The following is a 15,171-nucleotide window of genomic DNA, read 5'->3' as shown; positions in this document are numbered from 1 at the left end:
GGTAGGTAAAGTACCTATATATAGTAACAGCACATTTTATTATCATTTATGATGCTGTTATTCCCATTACAGATTGACATGGATTAAGTGAGCTCGTAATCAGATCCTCGGAAGTTGTCGACTATTAAGTAACGAGTAATGAGACCTTCTAAATTTCGGTAATTGTATAAGTAAAGTAACTGTTACGTTACTGTACTACAGTAGTTACTGCAAAAAGTAGTGGCGTTACAAATTAACACCTGTCTTCCTTGTGCCTGTGTGGGTTCTCTGGTTTACTCCCATGGTCAAATGAGTGCTATAGGCATGAATGCGAGTCTGTGCGTTGTTCTTATTAAGAGAGGATGTGAAGAAATCAAGGAATACCAGCAACAACACAGCCACCATCCATATGTACCATTATGTCATGTCCCACATTTCAAATGAATGCATACCAACATCAAGCTGTGTCATCTTCTCATGTCTGCTGCATTCACAAACTTGTCAAGTGTAAAAGCATTTCCCTACACTGCTGTTGTTGTTGTTAATTGTTCAGTGTTCAGTCTCTCTCCTGCTCCTTGTGTCACACAGTTTTCATTGGATTTTACCATTCATCTGAGTCACAGAAGAGCTTAAATGTTTGGGCTTTTACTGCACTGTGGTCTTCTTCTCCTGGTACAGAGAGAGAGAGGAGGGAGGGATAAGAGGATGGAAGAAGAGGTTGATGAAGACAGAGGAGGAGCTGCAGACCGCAGATACAGATACTCTAAAGATCCAAAGGTCCAAAGAGATTGGAGCTTAAACTCCCATCACTGCCACAGGCTGCTTATAGTCCGACTGTGCAGTGAACACAACTTTAAAAAGACTGTGTTTTCTCAGATTTACCCACAGAGTAAAAAACACTACAAATGGTGTTTTCATTAAGTCCATTTCTGCAGCCACTAAAACACTTATGTGAAGTTTTCTTCTTGTATACATTTTCCTTCTTTTTCTGCCTTTCCTCTCCTGAGCGGAGAAAAGCTATTGCCATGGCAACATTTGTGTCCTTTATGGTTCCGCATGCTTCACAGTCACTTACGCACTTCCTCAGCCCACGGTCAGTCAGCAATTCATAAGCAAGTCTTTCCACAACTCTCTCACTCAGTAATGCCACAGACAGCGAGGTCTGAATGCTCGCCAGCGTTGTGTAACTGACAGGAGGGTGAACAGTTTCTATTTTAAATGTGAAGTGCTTTTGGGGAAATGCAGCTGTGTCCACTTGGTGAGGATCTTTTGTTGTCAGCTCCAGAGGGAAATGCACTTTAAAGGAGACATATTATGTCCCCTTTCCACAAATTAAAATAGTTCCCAGGTGTCTTAAAGACATGTCTGTGACATGCTTTGGTCAAAATACCCCAAGAATCAAACATCACAGCTCTTTTCATACTCTCAAAACAGCCCTGTTCAGAACGGCTGGTTTCAGTGCCTGTCCCTTTAAATGCAAATGAACCGCTGCTTGCCCCGCCCCTTCCCTTCTACCGCTCCCAGGTAGGGGAGGTATTATGCAAATCTGAGTCCTAGTTACATCACTGGAAGACAACTGACCATGTGGATTTCAACCTAGGGAGCCTGCACATTACAGATTTTTTTTTTTGTCAATTCTCACATTTTGGGGGCCGGAAGGCAAGACAAACACCCAAATATATGATAAAGAGCCTGCAAAAAGTGATATTTCCATAATATGTCCCATTTAAAGTCACTGCTAGGGATGAAGAACAGTATAAACAGGTGACACCACATGAGCAGAACAGCAGCTGAATGTTTAATCTCTTTTTCTTTTTCTGTTATTTTCTTATTTTCACAATTGACACAATTTCTCTTAATATCACACATGGGAGTTCAGTTTTACTGTGCTAAGATCTCCTGTGTCCATAACAGAGAAGCTCCCATGGATATGTAGAGAAAGACACTCATCATAACTTAATTTCTTGGGAATAATGTCTTAGGATTTAGACTTTTTACCTCAGCATTAAAGGTAATCGAGGTCAGAGCCCTGCACAAGGCTGTGCAATATGCCACTACTTTAAATACTTCCTCTCCACTAAGAGCTGAAGTGAGGGATGATGGAGGTGATTTCAGGCTTCTGTCACAGGAAGAAACAGATAGATAGATAGATAGATAGATAGATAGATAGATAGATAGATAGATAGATAGATAGATTAATAAACCTGAAGGAAAGAGCTCTTTCATAACATTAAAGCTACTGCAGCGATTTCATAAAATGACATTTTCTAAGTATAAGGAGACGGAAATTAATCTTTAAATGACACTTCTCTGCTTCTGTGAGGGGGAAAAACGGAAGCTTGAAAAATCCTCTGCCATCTAGAGAGGCCAAGGTTTTTTTTATAGTAATAGGTAGAATAAAAACAGCCTCCAGTCAGGGGTAAGTCAAAGTAGGCAATAACATCAGCAGTTGTAAGTGCATGTAGACTGCAAAAACATTTCAATATTGTTGTTATGAAAAACAAATTGTTTTCAGCCTCTTCTACGTCATATTCTGGTTTTACTGTCTAAAACATTACTGTTTTGTTGTATCTCTGGGCTCTGGGGCCAGCAGCAGTGGAAGGCAGGCTCTCATAACACTTAGATTTGTCAATTAGCTGGTGAACATAGTGGAGCCACTGGTTAGAGCCGGATGTTTCCCTCACAAATTGATGGAGACTATTCAGTCTCTTGTGTTCCATTGTTTTCCTCTCATTGGCATCTTACAGAGACTGACTTCCTGCATTCAGTTGGGATTTGGAGATCACCATCATCTCATCTCCTCTGCTCTCTGTCTCTTATTTGTCAGGTGGCGAGATGGGAACATCGCACAAGGACAATCTCCAGGTTCTTCGGCAGCCCTTACCTGGCCTGTTACTGCCTGGGCTTCATCATCATTCTGCTCAACGTCTACCGCAGCCACAGGTGAAACACGCATCCTTCGCCTTCTCACTAATTTAATTATTAAGGCCCATTTATGCTCAACGCATACGGATATGGACGGAGCCTTTCGTCCGTACTCTGCGTTTATTTCGTCCGTTTTTCGTCCGTTTCCACAAAGCTTACGGATACGGACCAAACGGAGCAGTAACACCGGAAACTCAAGCCAGTCTTTGCCTGCGCCATGTGTTTTATGTGTGGTTTGTTTACTAATAGATCCATGGTTTACTATGTCACTTCCGCCCCTCCCACACCCCGCGCTGATTCGCTACGGCACCACCCGTCATAATCGTCATAGCTGGCACACAGCCAATCAGAGTACCCGACGAGTTTACTCTCCCGACGGCCGAGGAGCCCCGACTGAGCATGTTGAATCGGCCCCGACGAGACCCGACGAGACCTGACGGCTTCCGACGCTCCCCGACGGAGGTGAACACACCAAACAGACGAGAAACAGACGACGTCCGACGAAGCCCGACGCCCGACGGTCGGGGCGGTGTGTCCCTGGCTTTACAACGAGTCTGTTTTCTTCTTTTATTTATGATGTACATTATCAAGATCTCCTCCATAGTCACCATGTTTGTTGTCATAAACCTTTGACTCTGAGCTGCCCCCTGGTGGATGTATAGGTTAACATCCATCCAACGTAAAGGACGCATGAAAGTATGTGGGCAGTGACGGAAAAAACGTTTAAAACGGACGCCTAATTTCGTCCCCACATGGAGCATAAATGAGCCTGTAATAGAGATATGTTAGCTTGACCGAACCAGAATACTGTGTCTCCCTGAAGAGGATTAATATCTGTGTTTGTGTTTTCACTTTGTGTGTTCTGGAATAACAGTGGCCTCTTGCTCTTTGGTGCTGATGCAAATCAGCAAATTTCCTGCCCACACCAACCTGTTCAGGTTCAGTCAGTGTAAAAAGTGGAGGCCCAGCTGCTGTCCACACACTGGCTGACCCTCCGTCTTATCTAACTTTTCTTTCAACTGCCCGGGTTTGTTTCCAGTGTCCTGTTGATGCTAAACCTCCACACCAGCTGAGAGTCTTGGTCAAACTTCATTACAGGACTCTGCTCACATCCTTTTCATGTCTTCCTCCTTTTCTTTCTTCCACCCCTGTGTCCTCTTTTCTTCTGTGTCACTGCTGCTTTTTTCTCTTCCTCCCCTCCTTATCTGCGCCTACGGTTCTCTGTGTGCCAGTGTCGCCCCACGCCTGCCATCACACAGCAGCCAGTGGATGTACACGCCCCCACACCTCCCACTATGGATCAAAATGGTGACAGAGCACCCCTAAACAAAAACCACATAAAGTATGTCAGTGTGAGACAATTTCTCTCTCTCTCTCTCTCTCTCTCTCTCAAAGGATGTCTGTTGCCCGGCAACAACACTTTTGGAAGAAGCTGCTTTGAGGCGATAAAATTGCCGTGCCAGTTGTATTCTGTTTCTGAGGAGAATGTTTATCAACACTCATTTTAACCAGAGAAACTAAAAATAGCGGTAGTACATAACAATTCATTCAGGAAGAGGAAGAAAAGATGTGAATGAGGTGAAAAATGCTTCGGTTGTTCCACCTTGACTCATTCATATAAAACTCATGCTTTGAAATACAGTAACCTTGAAATGCTTTCTGTTGCACTGAACCCTGCAATGATGAAGTGGTTTCAATAATTTCTTGGAATTTTTTTTGTTTGTTTGTTTTGCTGAGGAGGGCATGCGTGCATATATTTATTCCTCTCTGTCAACATAAAAATGTTAATATTTTGTACTTTCCAGATGTTTCAAATTAAAGCTTTGAATCAAGGATATATTTATGGATTTATGTCCTAAATCACAGTGTTGGTGTCTCTCCCTTGTCCTGGTCTGACTGTTTAGATAAAGATAAGATAAGGCTTAGGATACAGAAACTAAAGATGTTGGAATGAGGTTCCAGGTTGGCTGAGGGCAGAGACTGTGTAGTTGTGACATCACAAAGTTACAGAAGCCCTGACGCTGTGTTTTTATGGCTCAGTTTTTCTTGATATGGGTCATGGGCATCCATCAACTTAGCTCTTTGATACTTTCATATACATAATAATACATATGTATTTGAAAAAAAGCAAAGAATGGAAATATCATAGGTGACCTTTAATGTAAGAGTTCCTGTGGTTGGACACACAAAAGTCAGTGTTGTAGTCATGGGGTGTAGTTCAGCCACAGTCTACATGTTGTATAATGTTCTGTGGGAACTTGCATGCATAGAAGTGATGCTGCACATTTTTTATTTTCTTTTTTAGCTGTGTCATTCTACAGTGCAAGGATAGCAAGATGAGAGACTGTGAAGCTTAGTCTTGAAATGACCTTAATGGAAAACCAACTGCAGTAGAACCAAAAGGCAGCACACCACAGAGTAGTACTACTACTAAGTTTCTGTTCTCTGGTGCTCACTGACGGTTACTGACGAAGCTACAACCTCTAGTGCCTTTAGTGCAATCTCTTCTTCATCTGACAGAGCTAGCATAACTGAATTATGTCAAGGACGCACACCATAGATCTTTGATTGTGTGGAAATGATGAGGCGTTGATGTGGAGTGATAATGGGTGAGTCCCTGCGTATGCTGTGTTCCATTTAAAAGACAAATTAAACTTCTAACGTCACATTTTTTATAATCTGTTTAAGAACGGACACTGTAGTTAATATAGCCAGTGCTGGTGTCTAGACAGGGCTCATTCAACTCCACTGTCCTCACTATTTCCTAATTGTGTTACTTTATAATAATAAAAAAACAACATTAGTGCAAAGAAAATCTACTTGTTTTTTGTGATAGTTTGACTGGAAATCATTGTCCTTGCATAAACTGACATAAAGACAGAGTTTATTCTGACGTTTATTGGGAAAAAATGCATGTGGTTTCCCAGCTTTATGTTGGTGTTGTAGAGCACAAGTACACTTAGTATTCAAACATAATTACTCACAGTTTAAAAATAAGCCACTGATTTTTATGAGGAGACATACTCCTGTTTAAAAATGTATGGAAGCCATTTCATTTTAGTGCTCCGTAAGTAGCATCTCCAGACCGAGTCATTGTTGCAGACAGTCTTTTTTTAATGACACTGATAGCTCAATCACATTCATATTTATCATACAATTCCATATGATGTGTGAAATGAATAATCAGAAGTGGACGTTTTAATGTTTCATACTGTGTCATGACCTGAAAGACCTGCATGATTTCAGTTGGTGAACAGAAAACTGACTGGTCCCACCGTCAGAAATGTGAATGACATATTTATTTATTTATTTATTTTATGTTTCATGCTTTGCCGCTGAAATAGAGTGAATACCAGCCATTTGATTTACTGCTAATAAAACTAACATGTGTTAGCAGCAGTGGGCACATGTGTGCCCCCCACAGGGTTAATATGGCTGCAAAGAAATAACATTGATAGTTTTCAAAACTCACTCTCTGGTCCATACTGTATGTTGCTCGGAACAAAAAGTTCCACAGGCGTTTAAAAATTTAAGGTGGAGGTTTATTTATATAGCACATACTGTAAAACAACCTCTGTTGCCCCAGGTGATGCACAAGCTAAAAAACAGGTTCATAATATGACGCAAGTAACAACTACAGACGTCATCTTTACTCAAAGGAATCTTATCACACAAAGACACATTCACAAATCCTTAATATTTCACAGCGTATACTGTATGGAATTTCATGAAATATACAAAAATATACATACTGTTTTGTTTTGTTTCACAAATCAGCTGTGTTGAACTTTGTGGAGGTGTAGGAGTGGGAATGGACCCATAGGGGCCAACCAATCAGAATAGGTTTGGTCTTATGAGTGTGTTGACCAGAGGCACCCGAAGGAATTGAGTCAAAGAATATAGAAAGAACACAAAATACAAAACAGTAGCTCTTTATTGAGGTCGCTATTACATATTTGACCCTTTGACCCTGAACGCCCCTGGTTCCAAAACCAGAAGTCAGTTCAGTCAGTTCAGTTTTAACATAACAACACGACAACACTACATGACTCAGTTAGTGAGTAGGTGTTAATGGGGCTGAAACTCTTTCTGTTTAAATGTTAGTACAAGAGTTTAATAGAAAATATGTCACCTCATGACAAAAAGTTAAAGGCACAAGCCTGTGAACATAACAGATTGTACAGTGAACACTATTGTTGCTAAGGCTCACAGGTTATTAAGTTTATCCATCTGACTTAACAGAGCAATGCTGGAATAATGCCGCACTGCTTTTAGGCAAAAACTGCAAATGAACCTTCCACTTTGCAGCAAACAATGTCAGTGCAAAAGCCTCCTATAGTTCTCTTGAAAAAATAAAAGCTTTACCACATTACCAGCAAATTGAGCCAGTCCAAAAACACAAGCTGGCATCCAAAAACCCTGAGAGATCAGCACATGGGTTTTGAAGGAGGCTACCGATCAGGTTCTAAGCAGGAGGGTGGGTCAGTATAATGATCCCTTTCTGTGGAAACAGCCCTGATCCACTCACCTGAAGAACAGGCTGACCACCTGACCTGCAGACTGACCCCCCAGCTTGTCTGTCGAGCCGCCTCATCGACTCACACACACACACACACAGTGATTCACCGATCGGCTGACTGACAGACAATGTCTTTTTATAGTTCCAGCACAGATTTAGACTGATTGACTGACATGCAGCGGATGCAGAGTTATTATTACCAGCACACAGCGGTGATGCAGTGATGCTCTCCACTGATTGCGTTTAATAATAAACCTCCAGGGAAAGCTCCAGAGGGGCTTTAACAAGTCTAATTTTTAATTAGCCGAGTGTGTTTAATTGGCGCCCCAGCTATTAACAGGAAGCTGAATGTGTTGTGAGGATTGGGATTTACATTTTTTTTTTTTTTTTTAGTATTAAATATAAAAATGTTAAGCTTTTGCTTCCACTCTCCTTGTTTATGCTCGGGAATATTTAAAGCTGAATAAAAAATAATATGACCAATGTTTGGAAACAGGTTAATGAATATTAATGATTTTCTCTCTTGTGTATTTAACATAACGTAACTCTAACATACAGTCTCTGTGAGGCTGTATTTAGCATCCTGAAGTGTTTTAAGTGATAAAATGCTGAAGTTTAGAGAACAAAGTTCAGTGTTTTAGTGATAAATGAAAAGTTTGACTTTCTGGTAGAACTTAGGTCAGGGGTTCACTATCCTCTGTATGATTCATCCTCTGCGCAACATCTGTCAAATATTCAATGGCAGTGCATCGTTAAGCTGATGAGATATGACAGTCTTTGACATCACTGGAGCCACATCACTTACACACTTTTTTGGAAAGACTCACACACACAAGGTGATGTGTTACTCATACAGGCTTTCATTGTCACGTAAAGCCATGTTAAATATTTACTCTCTTCTTACCAGGTTGTTGTCTTTTCTCGGGAAGAGGCTCTCTGACTAAAAGTGACTTCACACGTTTAAATAAATATCATTATATTCATGTGCAGCTCAGCAGAGATGAGTCAACCGGCAGAGGAACGTATGTGTTTATTAACAGGACCGATACCTAAAATAGAACAAGTGTATATGAGCTGCATAATTGTTAGACTAAACTGTTGTTTATGTTGGCGTAGAGATACACGTGTTCTGCTTTTTATATCAGATTGACTTGTGACTTCGTTTACAGTAAATGTGTGGAAATGATTCATGGTGAGTCAGGTGACATAGTGCAGTGGGTCCTTGTAGGTTAAAGAGGAACTGTGCAAGATATTTGCCATTTTAACAGATAGTTCTCATGTGCTGAATAGTGAATATACTCTCCTGAACTCTGGAAGGAGATATAGGCTTCCCTTGTGCAGGCACAATCGATACAAACATTCCTTTGTGCCTGTATCAACCAAACTTCTCAACAGCAGGAAATGATTGCAATGTTTCTGTATATGTATACGAACATAGGCTATGTGTATATGGAAATGAATGTATTATGAGTCAAACTATGGACATACTGTATGTGAGTGAACGGATTAATGTATGCTTGAGGTTATGTGATGCTGATATGAATGTATATTTATGATTACAGTTAGAGTAGCGGTGTGGATGCATGTGAATGGCGTTCACGTCGGCTTGCTGCATGTGCAGGATTGTCCAGTGGTCTGTTTACTCCACCAGTCTTTTAACTTGATGTTCTTTTTGTACTGTATGTGTTTTTATGTATGCAACATGTTCCCTGTCTCCACGACAAATTTCTCCCTGGTGGAGACCAATAAACTAACCTAACCTAACCTAACCTAATATTTAGGTGCTATGCTACATTTTTACCTTAATTAAACAGCTTCAGAGTAATTGTGTTGGTTAAATAAATGAGGCTCTGCCTTCTTCCTAGCGTCTCTTGGCTGAAAACCAACCTTGCAAGATCAGCGCCTCCGCCCGGGTGTCCTAGCTCTCGTCTTGGCGGCACCACGACACAAACGCGCCCCGTAACCCGTATTCTTGCTTATTACCCTGATAGAGGAGATTGTCAAGTTACCCAGTGACCAAGAAAGTATTCAGCTCTTTCTTCCAGATGGCCAGTTGGCAATGTCTTCCTATTGCACACATACTGGATTTTTTACAAGTAGTAAGATATTATATTTTTTGTAATGTAATGTATATGTAATACAACAGGGTGGAGGCCAGGGGAGAGAGACTGGATGACTGCCACCAGCTTACAGTATGTAGTGTAGCCAGACCACAGTGAGTGAAATCTCCCTAAAGACTTAGCTCTACCCATCAGGCTCCTGCAGCGAGACGCTCATCACACACTGTAATGTATGAGCAATATCTGAGCCTCCATCCACTCGCTGTCACTTCTCTGCTTCACCTTTTGAAGTGCAGATTGGATTTCTTTTTTACTCAACCAACAAGGTAGACCTGTTACATTAGGACTTTTTCTGCAACACTGTGTGAAGCTGTGATTTCTCTGCAGCAGATTCTGAGATTAGCCTGAGTGATTAAAAAATGTTCTATTACTGTTTTTTGAGGAAAAAAAAGACATTGTACATTGTTTGCAAAAATATATATAGCTGCTAAAATTAATATGTGAATTTGATGGGGGTTTTTTTATAGATTCTTCTCTGAACATTATGAGCTTTTAATATATGTATTTGAACAACAGTTGTATTTTTTTTTATTATTATTATTTGGCCTTTTGAAATAACTAAGCATTTTTTCACGAAAAGTGTTTGTTATTATTTGTAACTAATGTTTTTAACTTAACATTATCCACTGTTTTTGTGGTTGCAACTGTGAGAATTCATGCTTTGTACAGCAAGTTGTCCTTCCACCTGGAGTGAAACATGCTGTATAAATAAAAGATGGCGTGTTTGGCTGCCAGGAAGACCATTTATCACGTCTACTTAAAAGTAAGACTCTTTCGTAGGCTACCTACCTGTATGTGATTGCTGCTATAACAGCTGCGTCAGAGCTGGATGTAGGTCAAGATCAATGCAGGATTTAACTACTGTATTAGCCTATTATATTTATTTGAATTGTCACAAGCAATAGCACATTCATGTACAATGTGTGTGTGTGGGTTTTCAACCATGACCGGGCCAGCACACCTTCACGCTTTGTGAGTGGAAGGCTTTCAGAAGAATTTGCAAAATGTCTTAATGCTACAAGTGGAAATGGATCAATAAATGACACACTTTCCATTTACATAGAAAGAAAAGAGATCACAGTACAGATACACTTCCACTTCAGATGTAGAAGTTGTACAGTTCATTATTTTCCCTTAATGCAAGAGACATCAATTTCCTGCTCCATGGTAAGCGAGAATAAGAAAATGATGAGAGGATGGAGCGTGCAGCAGTCGGCACAGTCATCATTTGCTCTGTCTGTGGCGTTAATATCCGGGCAAGTTTCACCATGGGAAATTCAGAAGAATTAATTGACTGAAGTCTGAAGAAGGCCTGGCTCCTGTTGCTGAAGCCACGTAGTTGTTGCCTTTTGGACCCACAGGAGAGCTTGAATTTACACCGTTAGCTATGTAGGTCAGCTTTTATGCAGTAGATATTGAGGGAGTTTGTGATGTGAAGTGATGCAGCAATGAGTCCCAGGAGCCAGTAAGTGTGTTATTGTGCCAGTGAAATGGAGACAATTTCAAGGTTTCTGTCTGAAAGTGGAGATGCAATTCAATCATTTATGGGTGAGGCATAGTCATGTAAAATCAACATTCTCCTTGAGCTCATTGTAAAGGCAACATTGTCTGATTCCTTAAGTCAAGTCCTCCACCTTATAAGCTGCCTTTGTCTCCAATTGGACTTTTCATTACACATCCTGAGAGGGAAAAATAGAGTAATTGTATGGCTTTATCTGATGTGGGTCCTCTGACTTTAGTATGCATTTATCATCATCTCTGTTGGGTTGAAAACCACTGAGGCCACAATAGGCTTTATGCACAGCTCCACTTCCTGAACGTAAACAAGCTCCTTTATTTCCTCTCTTACATTATTGGACAAACTGATTAATCCATGACCTCAGTAGTCACAACAACGGTCAGACACTTGGATTAATCAGTTTGTCCAATAATGTAAGACAGAGAAAGCAGCTTGTTTAAGTTCAGGAAGTAGTGGAGTTGTGCATAAAGCCAATCGCAAGTGATGTATTACAGTTTATATACTGGGAAGCTTCTGTGGCACAATGACAATTAACAGGGTTCTGAAAGTTTTCCCGTATCTCTGACGCTCATCAGCAGTGATTCATCTGCTGTTACAGTACATCCAGCGGTCAGTAGCTCACACCCACTGACCACCTGCCCACCCCTCTGTTCCCCAGACCCCTTTTTCCCATCTGTTTTCCAATCCAAATCCCAGCAGTGTGTCTTGCCAGACCACCTTACCTAACAGACGGCCCAGCGGTGGCTCTTTGTGTTTGACGTGACAAGGCGACACGCTGCATCACATTACACTTCCTGCTCCATTTTGACAAAGGGCGAATGCTCGAAGATTCACTGTAACAGACCTCGTAACCCAGTTTTCTGTAAACACCAAACCTATTTTTGGTTTAGGAGCCATTTTTTTTGTCTGCAGGAAGCACATTGCAACCAGATGGTACCCACGGGTGTGTTAATGCTGGTATACAAAAAGCTCTGTCCACTTCGGCACCTGTGTGTGTGTGTTCCATTTCACTTCACTAAGAATCCTTTCAACATTACAGACTTAACTTTTGAACTGTAGTGACGCTTTGAAGCAATGGGGGGTAACTGAACAAATCCTTGCCCCAAAACCATCTAGACTGTAAAAGAGGCCAAACAAAAAACGGCAAGGAACAGTATCACTAGTCTGGTATATTTTATATGGCAGAAGTAACAGTTTGAAAGTAAGAAAGCATCAATCATTTGAAGGATTGGCTCACATTTTCCAATTCACAAATGATTATTTAGTAGTTTCCAATTCCAAAAATTCATTTGGCCAATCTAGTACTTTGAGTTTAAAGTTCTAAAGGTCTTTGTTAGTGGGAATGAGATTGCAATTTTTGCACCTGCAATATGAAAACCAAGCAGATCAAACTGGTGTTATATGAAGTTTGATGTTCTCAATATAGCTTTGCATACTCATATTAAAATGGTTGTAATAACTGGGGATGCACCAGTCCGGCTTTTTCAGTCCCAATCCTGATACTGATACCTGGGCTTAGCGTATTGGTCGATACCTGATACCGATCCGATTGCCATGTGGAAGATAGCTGCGTGTGACACGTGATGTATTACACGTCACAAACACAGAATTGAAGTGATTAGATTGGCATCATGGATCAGCCCCATTATCCAATACCCCATCTAGCTAGTTAATATCATGGCCTATATCATATCTTAATATCGAATAGGAGCATCCCTCGTAATAGCTTAATTTATGTAGCGCATTAATTTAGTTTTGCACATAAAAGCAAGCAGTGATGACAAGAACAAATATCATGTAACAGCATGGATGAAAACACATTTAATCATGTAACATTTAAAAACTAAAAAAGAAAATGCATTGCAAGTTTCTGATAGGACGGCTGAAAGTCCTCCAGTAAAGCCATTTTTTTTAGTTATCTGTGTTTAAAGCTCCAAGGGCTTTAAACACTGGTGTTTAAGAGGGTGTTAAGACGACTGCATAGGCTTCTAACAAGCTGTAGGAGATATAGGAGTTACTTAATGCTCTGAACTGCAAACTAATCCCAACTCGAGCAGTAAATGCTGTAGAGTTTAAATCAATTATTACATCTTTGCATGAATGACTCCTTTGTGTCAGCACACGGGAGGCTTCATCTTTTCATACTGACTAGATAAAAAATAAAAAACTCTTCCTACAGTAAACCAGACATTTGACCTTTCTGAAACACTTTATCCACAGACCTCAGGACAACACAGTGGAAACACAAAGAAAATGCTTTTACTGTGCAGTCACATTTACACAGTTCACGGCCCTCGCATCATCTGTCAGCACGGGCTTCAGCCTAGAATGACGTCAGCCAAAGCTGAAAGCAATGTCACCAACAGTTGCTTTCTTTATTCTCACACGCACGTGCAGTTGATGCATTAGAGACGATTGTAGAGACTTGGCAAGAGAAGTGACAGTTGATTTTCAGAAAAACAATATTTTTATATTGCAGATTGGTCACATGCCTTACTCGTATATTGAGGCAGATACATCGTACTGATGAACCCACTGAAAATCATAAAGAAGAATCTCTAGAACAATAATCTCAGTTGTTTCGGCAACTATCAAGTGACAACAACACTACTGTAATTATGAGGGCAGCCAAGGAGTAAATCAGATATTCAAGAGAAACAAACAGATTTAAACTCAAGTTTCAGAAAGTTTCTAACATGGTGACTATGTTGACCTTTCTCAAGCTGTCATTTTGACCCTTACACTTCTATTTTATGTTTTTGTGCCCAAATAGCCAAATCTCAACCATACAATGGTCACATAACAAATCAACAGTGATTTGTGAATATATAGCACACCCTCAGCACTTTTTGTGATGTCAGAGTCTGATGTAAGCCAATAGCACTTTTTTTTTCTTTTGGCATGTAATGCTGTAGTACAGTATTACTTCCTCTCACCTACTTGCTCTGCCCTGTATTTCTGCCTTTGTCCTGTGCACCTGTTCTGCATGCTTCCCCTTTTCCCCCCATAGTGTGAATTATACAATGAGAATCAGGGGCGCCAACTGTGTCACCAGGACAAACCAGGACAAAGTACAGGGTGGACACATGCTGGAGTGAACTGAAGTGTTTGACGTAATGTCTGCTGTCTGTATATGGTGATATTTTTTCTCATCTTGTTTGTTGATAAATGGTGAGATGTTGTTGTTGGGCAAAATGGACATACTTCAAAATCATACTTAGGTACAGTAGTCAGCACAGATGGATTTTTACTATTGTTCAATTATATCAAAACCATAGCCACAAAAAAGGCCATCGAAATTCCATATAATGTATACTCTACTCTACACATACTCTATACTAATGTCATAAGGAATCCCTACAACAATAAGATAATATTGGTATGATATTGCAACCCAATGTTAGAAATGAGCACAAAGTTAGCAAACATTATTTAGCTAATCTGTAAAAAAAAAAAAAAAAAAGAAAGAAAGAAAAAACATAGCTCACCTTAGCTACAGTAACGTTAACATTTACCAGAGGTCTTTTTTCTGTCTTTTCTTTATACAGTGTGACAGTTGCAATGAAGGCCCAGGCCAGGTGGGAGGTGATGGACAGTATGGTGGTCTTCTACGTCGGTGTGGCCCTCATGGCGCTGGGCACTGTGCTGGTGGTCAGCAGCTTCCTCGCTTTGGGATTCACTGGAACCTTCTTAGGTGGGTCTTTGCAAATGTGTGAACTTAATGGTAAACAATACTTCATCTTTGAGCCACAAGCACATTGAACTCACAAACCATGCAATTTGTCAAAGCACTGCAGTTTGAATAGAGTGGGCTCAAAGAAAATGTCTGTAATCCTTTTTTACACTGCTTTTACACGTTTACACTGCTTTTTTACACTGCATAAATATAGACATTAAACATTTTTAACATCTAGTATATTCATGGGAGGGGTAAGTGTGAGCGAGTGAGTTAGCCTGCAAAATAGAATCTGAATGCTACTGTAGATATCACATTACACACTGGACCTTTAAATTCCTCCATAAATAGCACTTTATATGTTGAGTGTATTTAGCCTATAAATTTATGTGATGGTGTTATCCAGAGCAGCCTGTAGTCAGTGTGATATTAG

At 40.4% G+C, this 15,171-nt stretch overlaps 1 protein-coding gene across 1 annotated transcript in view; it reads left to right on the top strand.

Moving 5' to 3' along the window:
- pemt (phosphatidylethanolamine N-methyltransferase) overlaps positions 1-15,171 on the top strand; it is a 70,034-nt gene that overhangs the window by 28,483 nt on the left and 26,380 nt on the right. Inside the window, exons 3-4 of the mRNA XM_083993818.1 lie at positions 2,807-2,922; positions 14,611-14,756. Of these exons, the coding sequence (XP_083849944.1) occupies positions 2,807-2,922; positions 14,611-14,756 (262 nt within the window). The remainder of the gene's footprint in view (positions 1-2,806; positions 2,923-14,610; positions 14,757-15,171) is intronic.

Source organism: Trachurus trachurus, assembly GCF_905171665.1.
Source record: "Trachurus trachurus genome assembly, chromosome: 19".
Lineage (NCBI taxonomy): Eukaryota > Metazoa > Chordata > Actinopteri > Carangiformes > Carangidae > Trachurus > Trachurus trachurus.
This window is presented reverse-complemented; position numbering and strand designations above follow the sequence as displayed.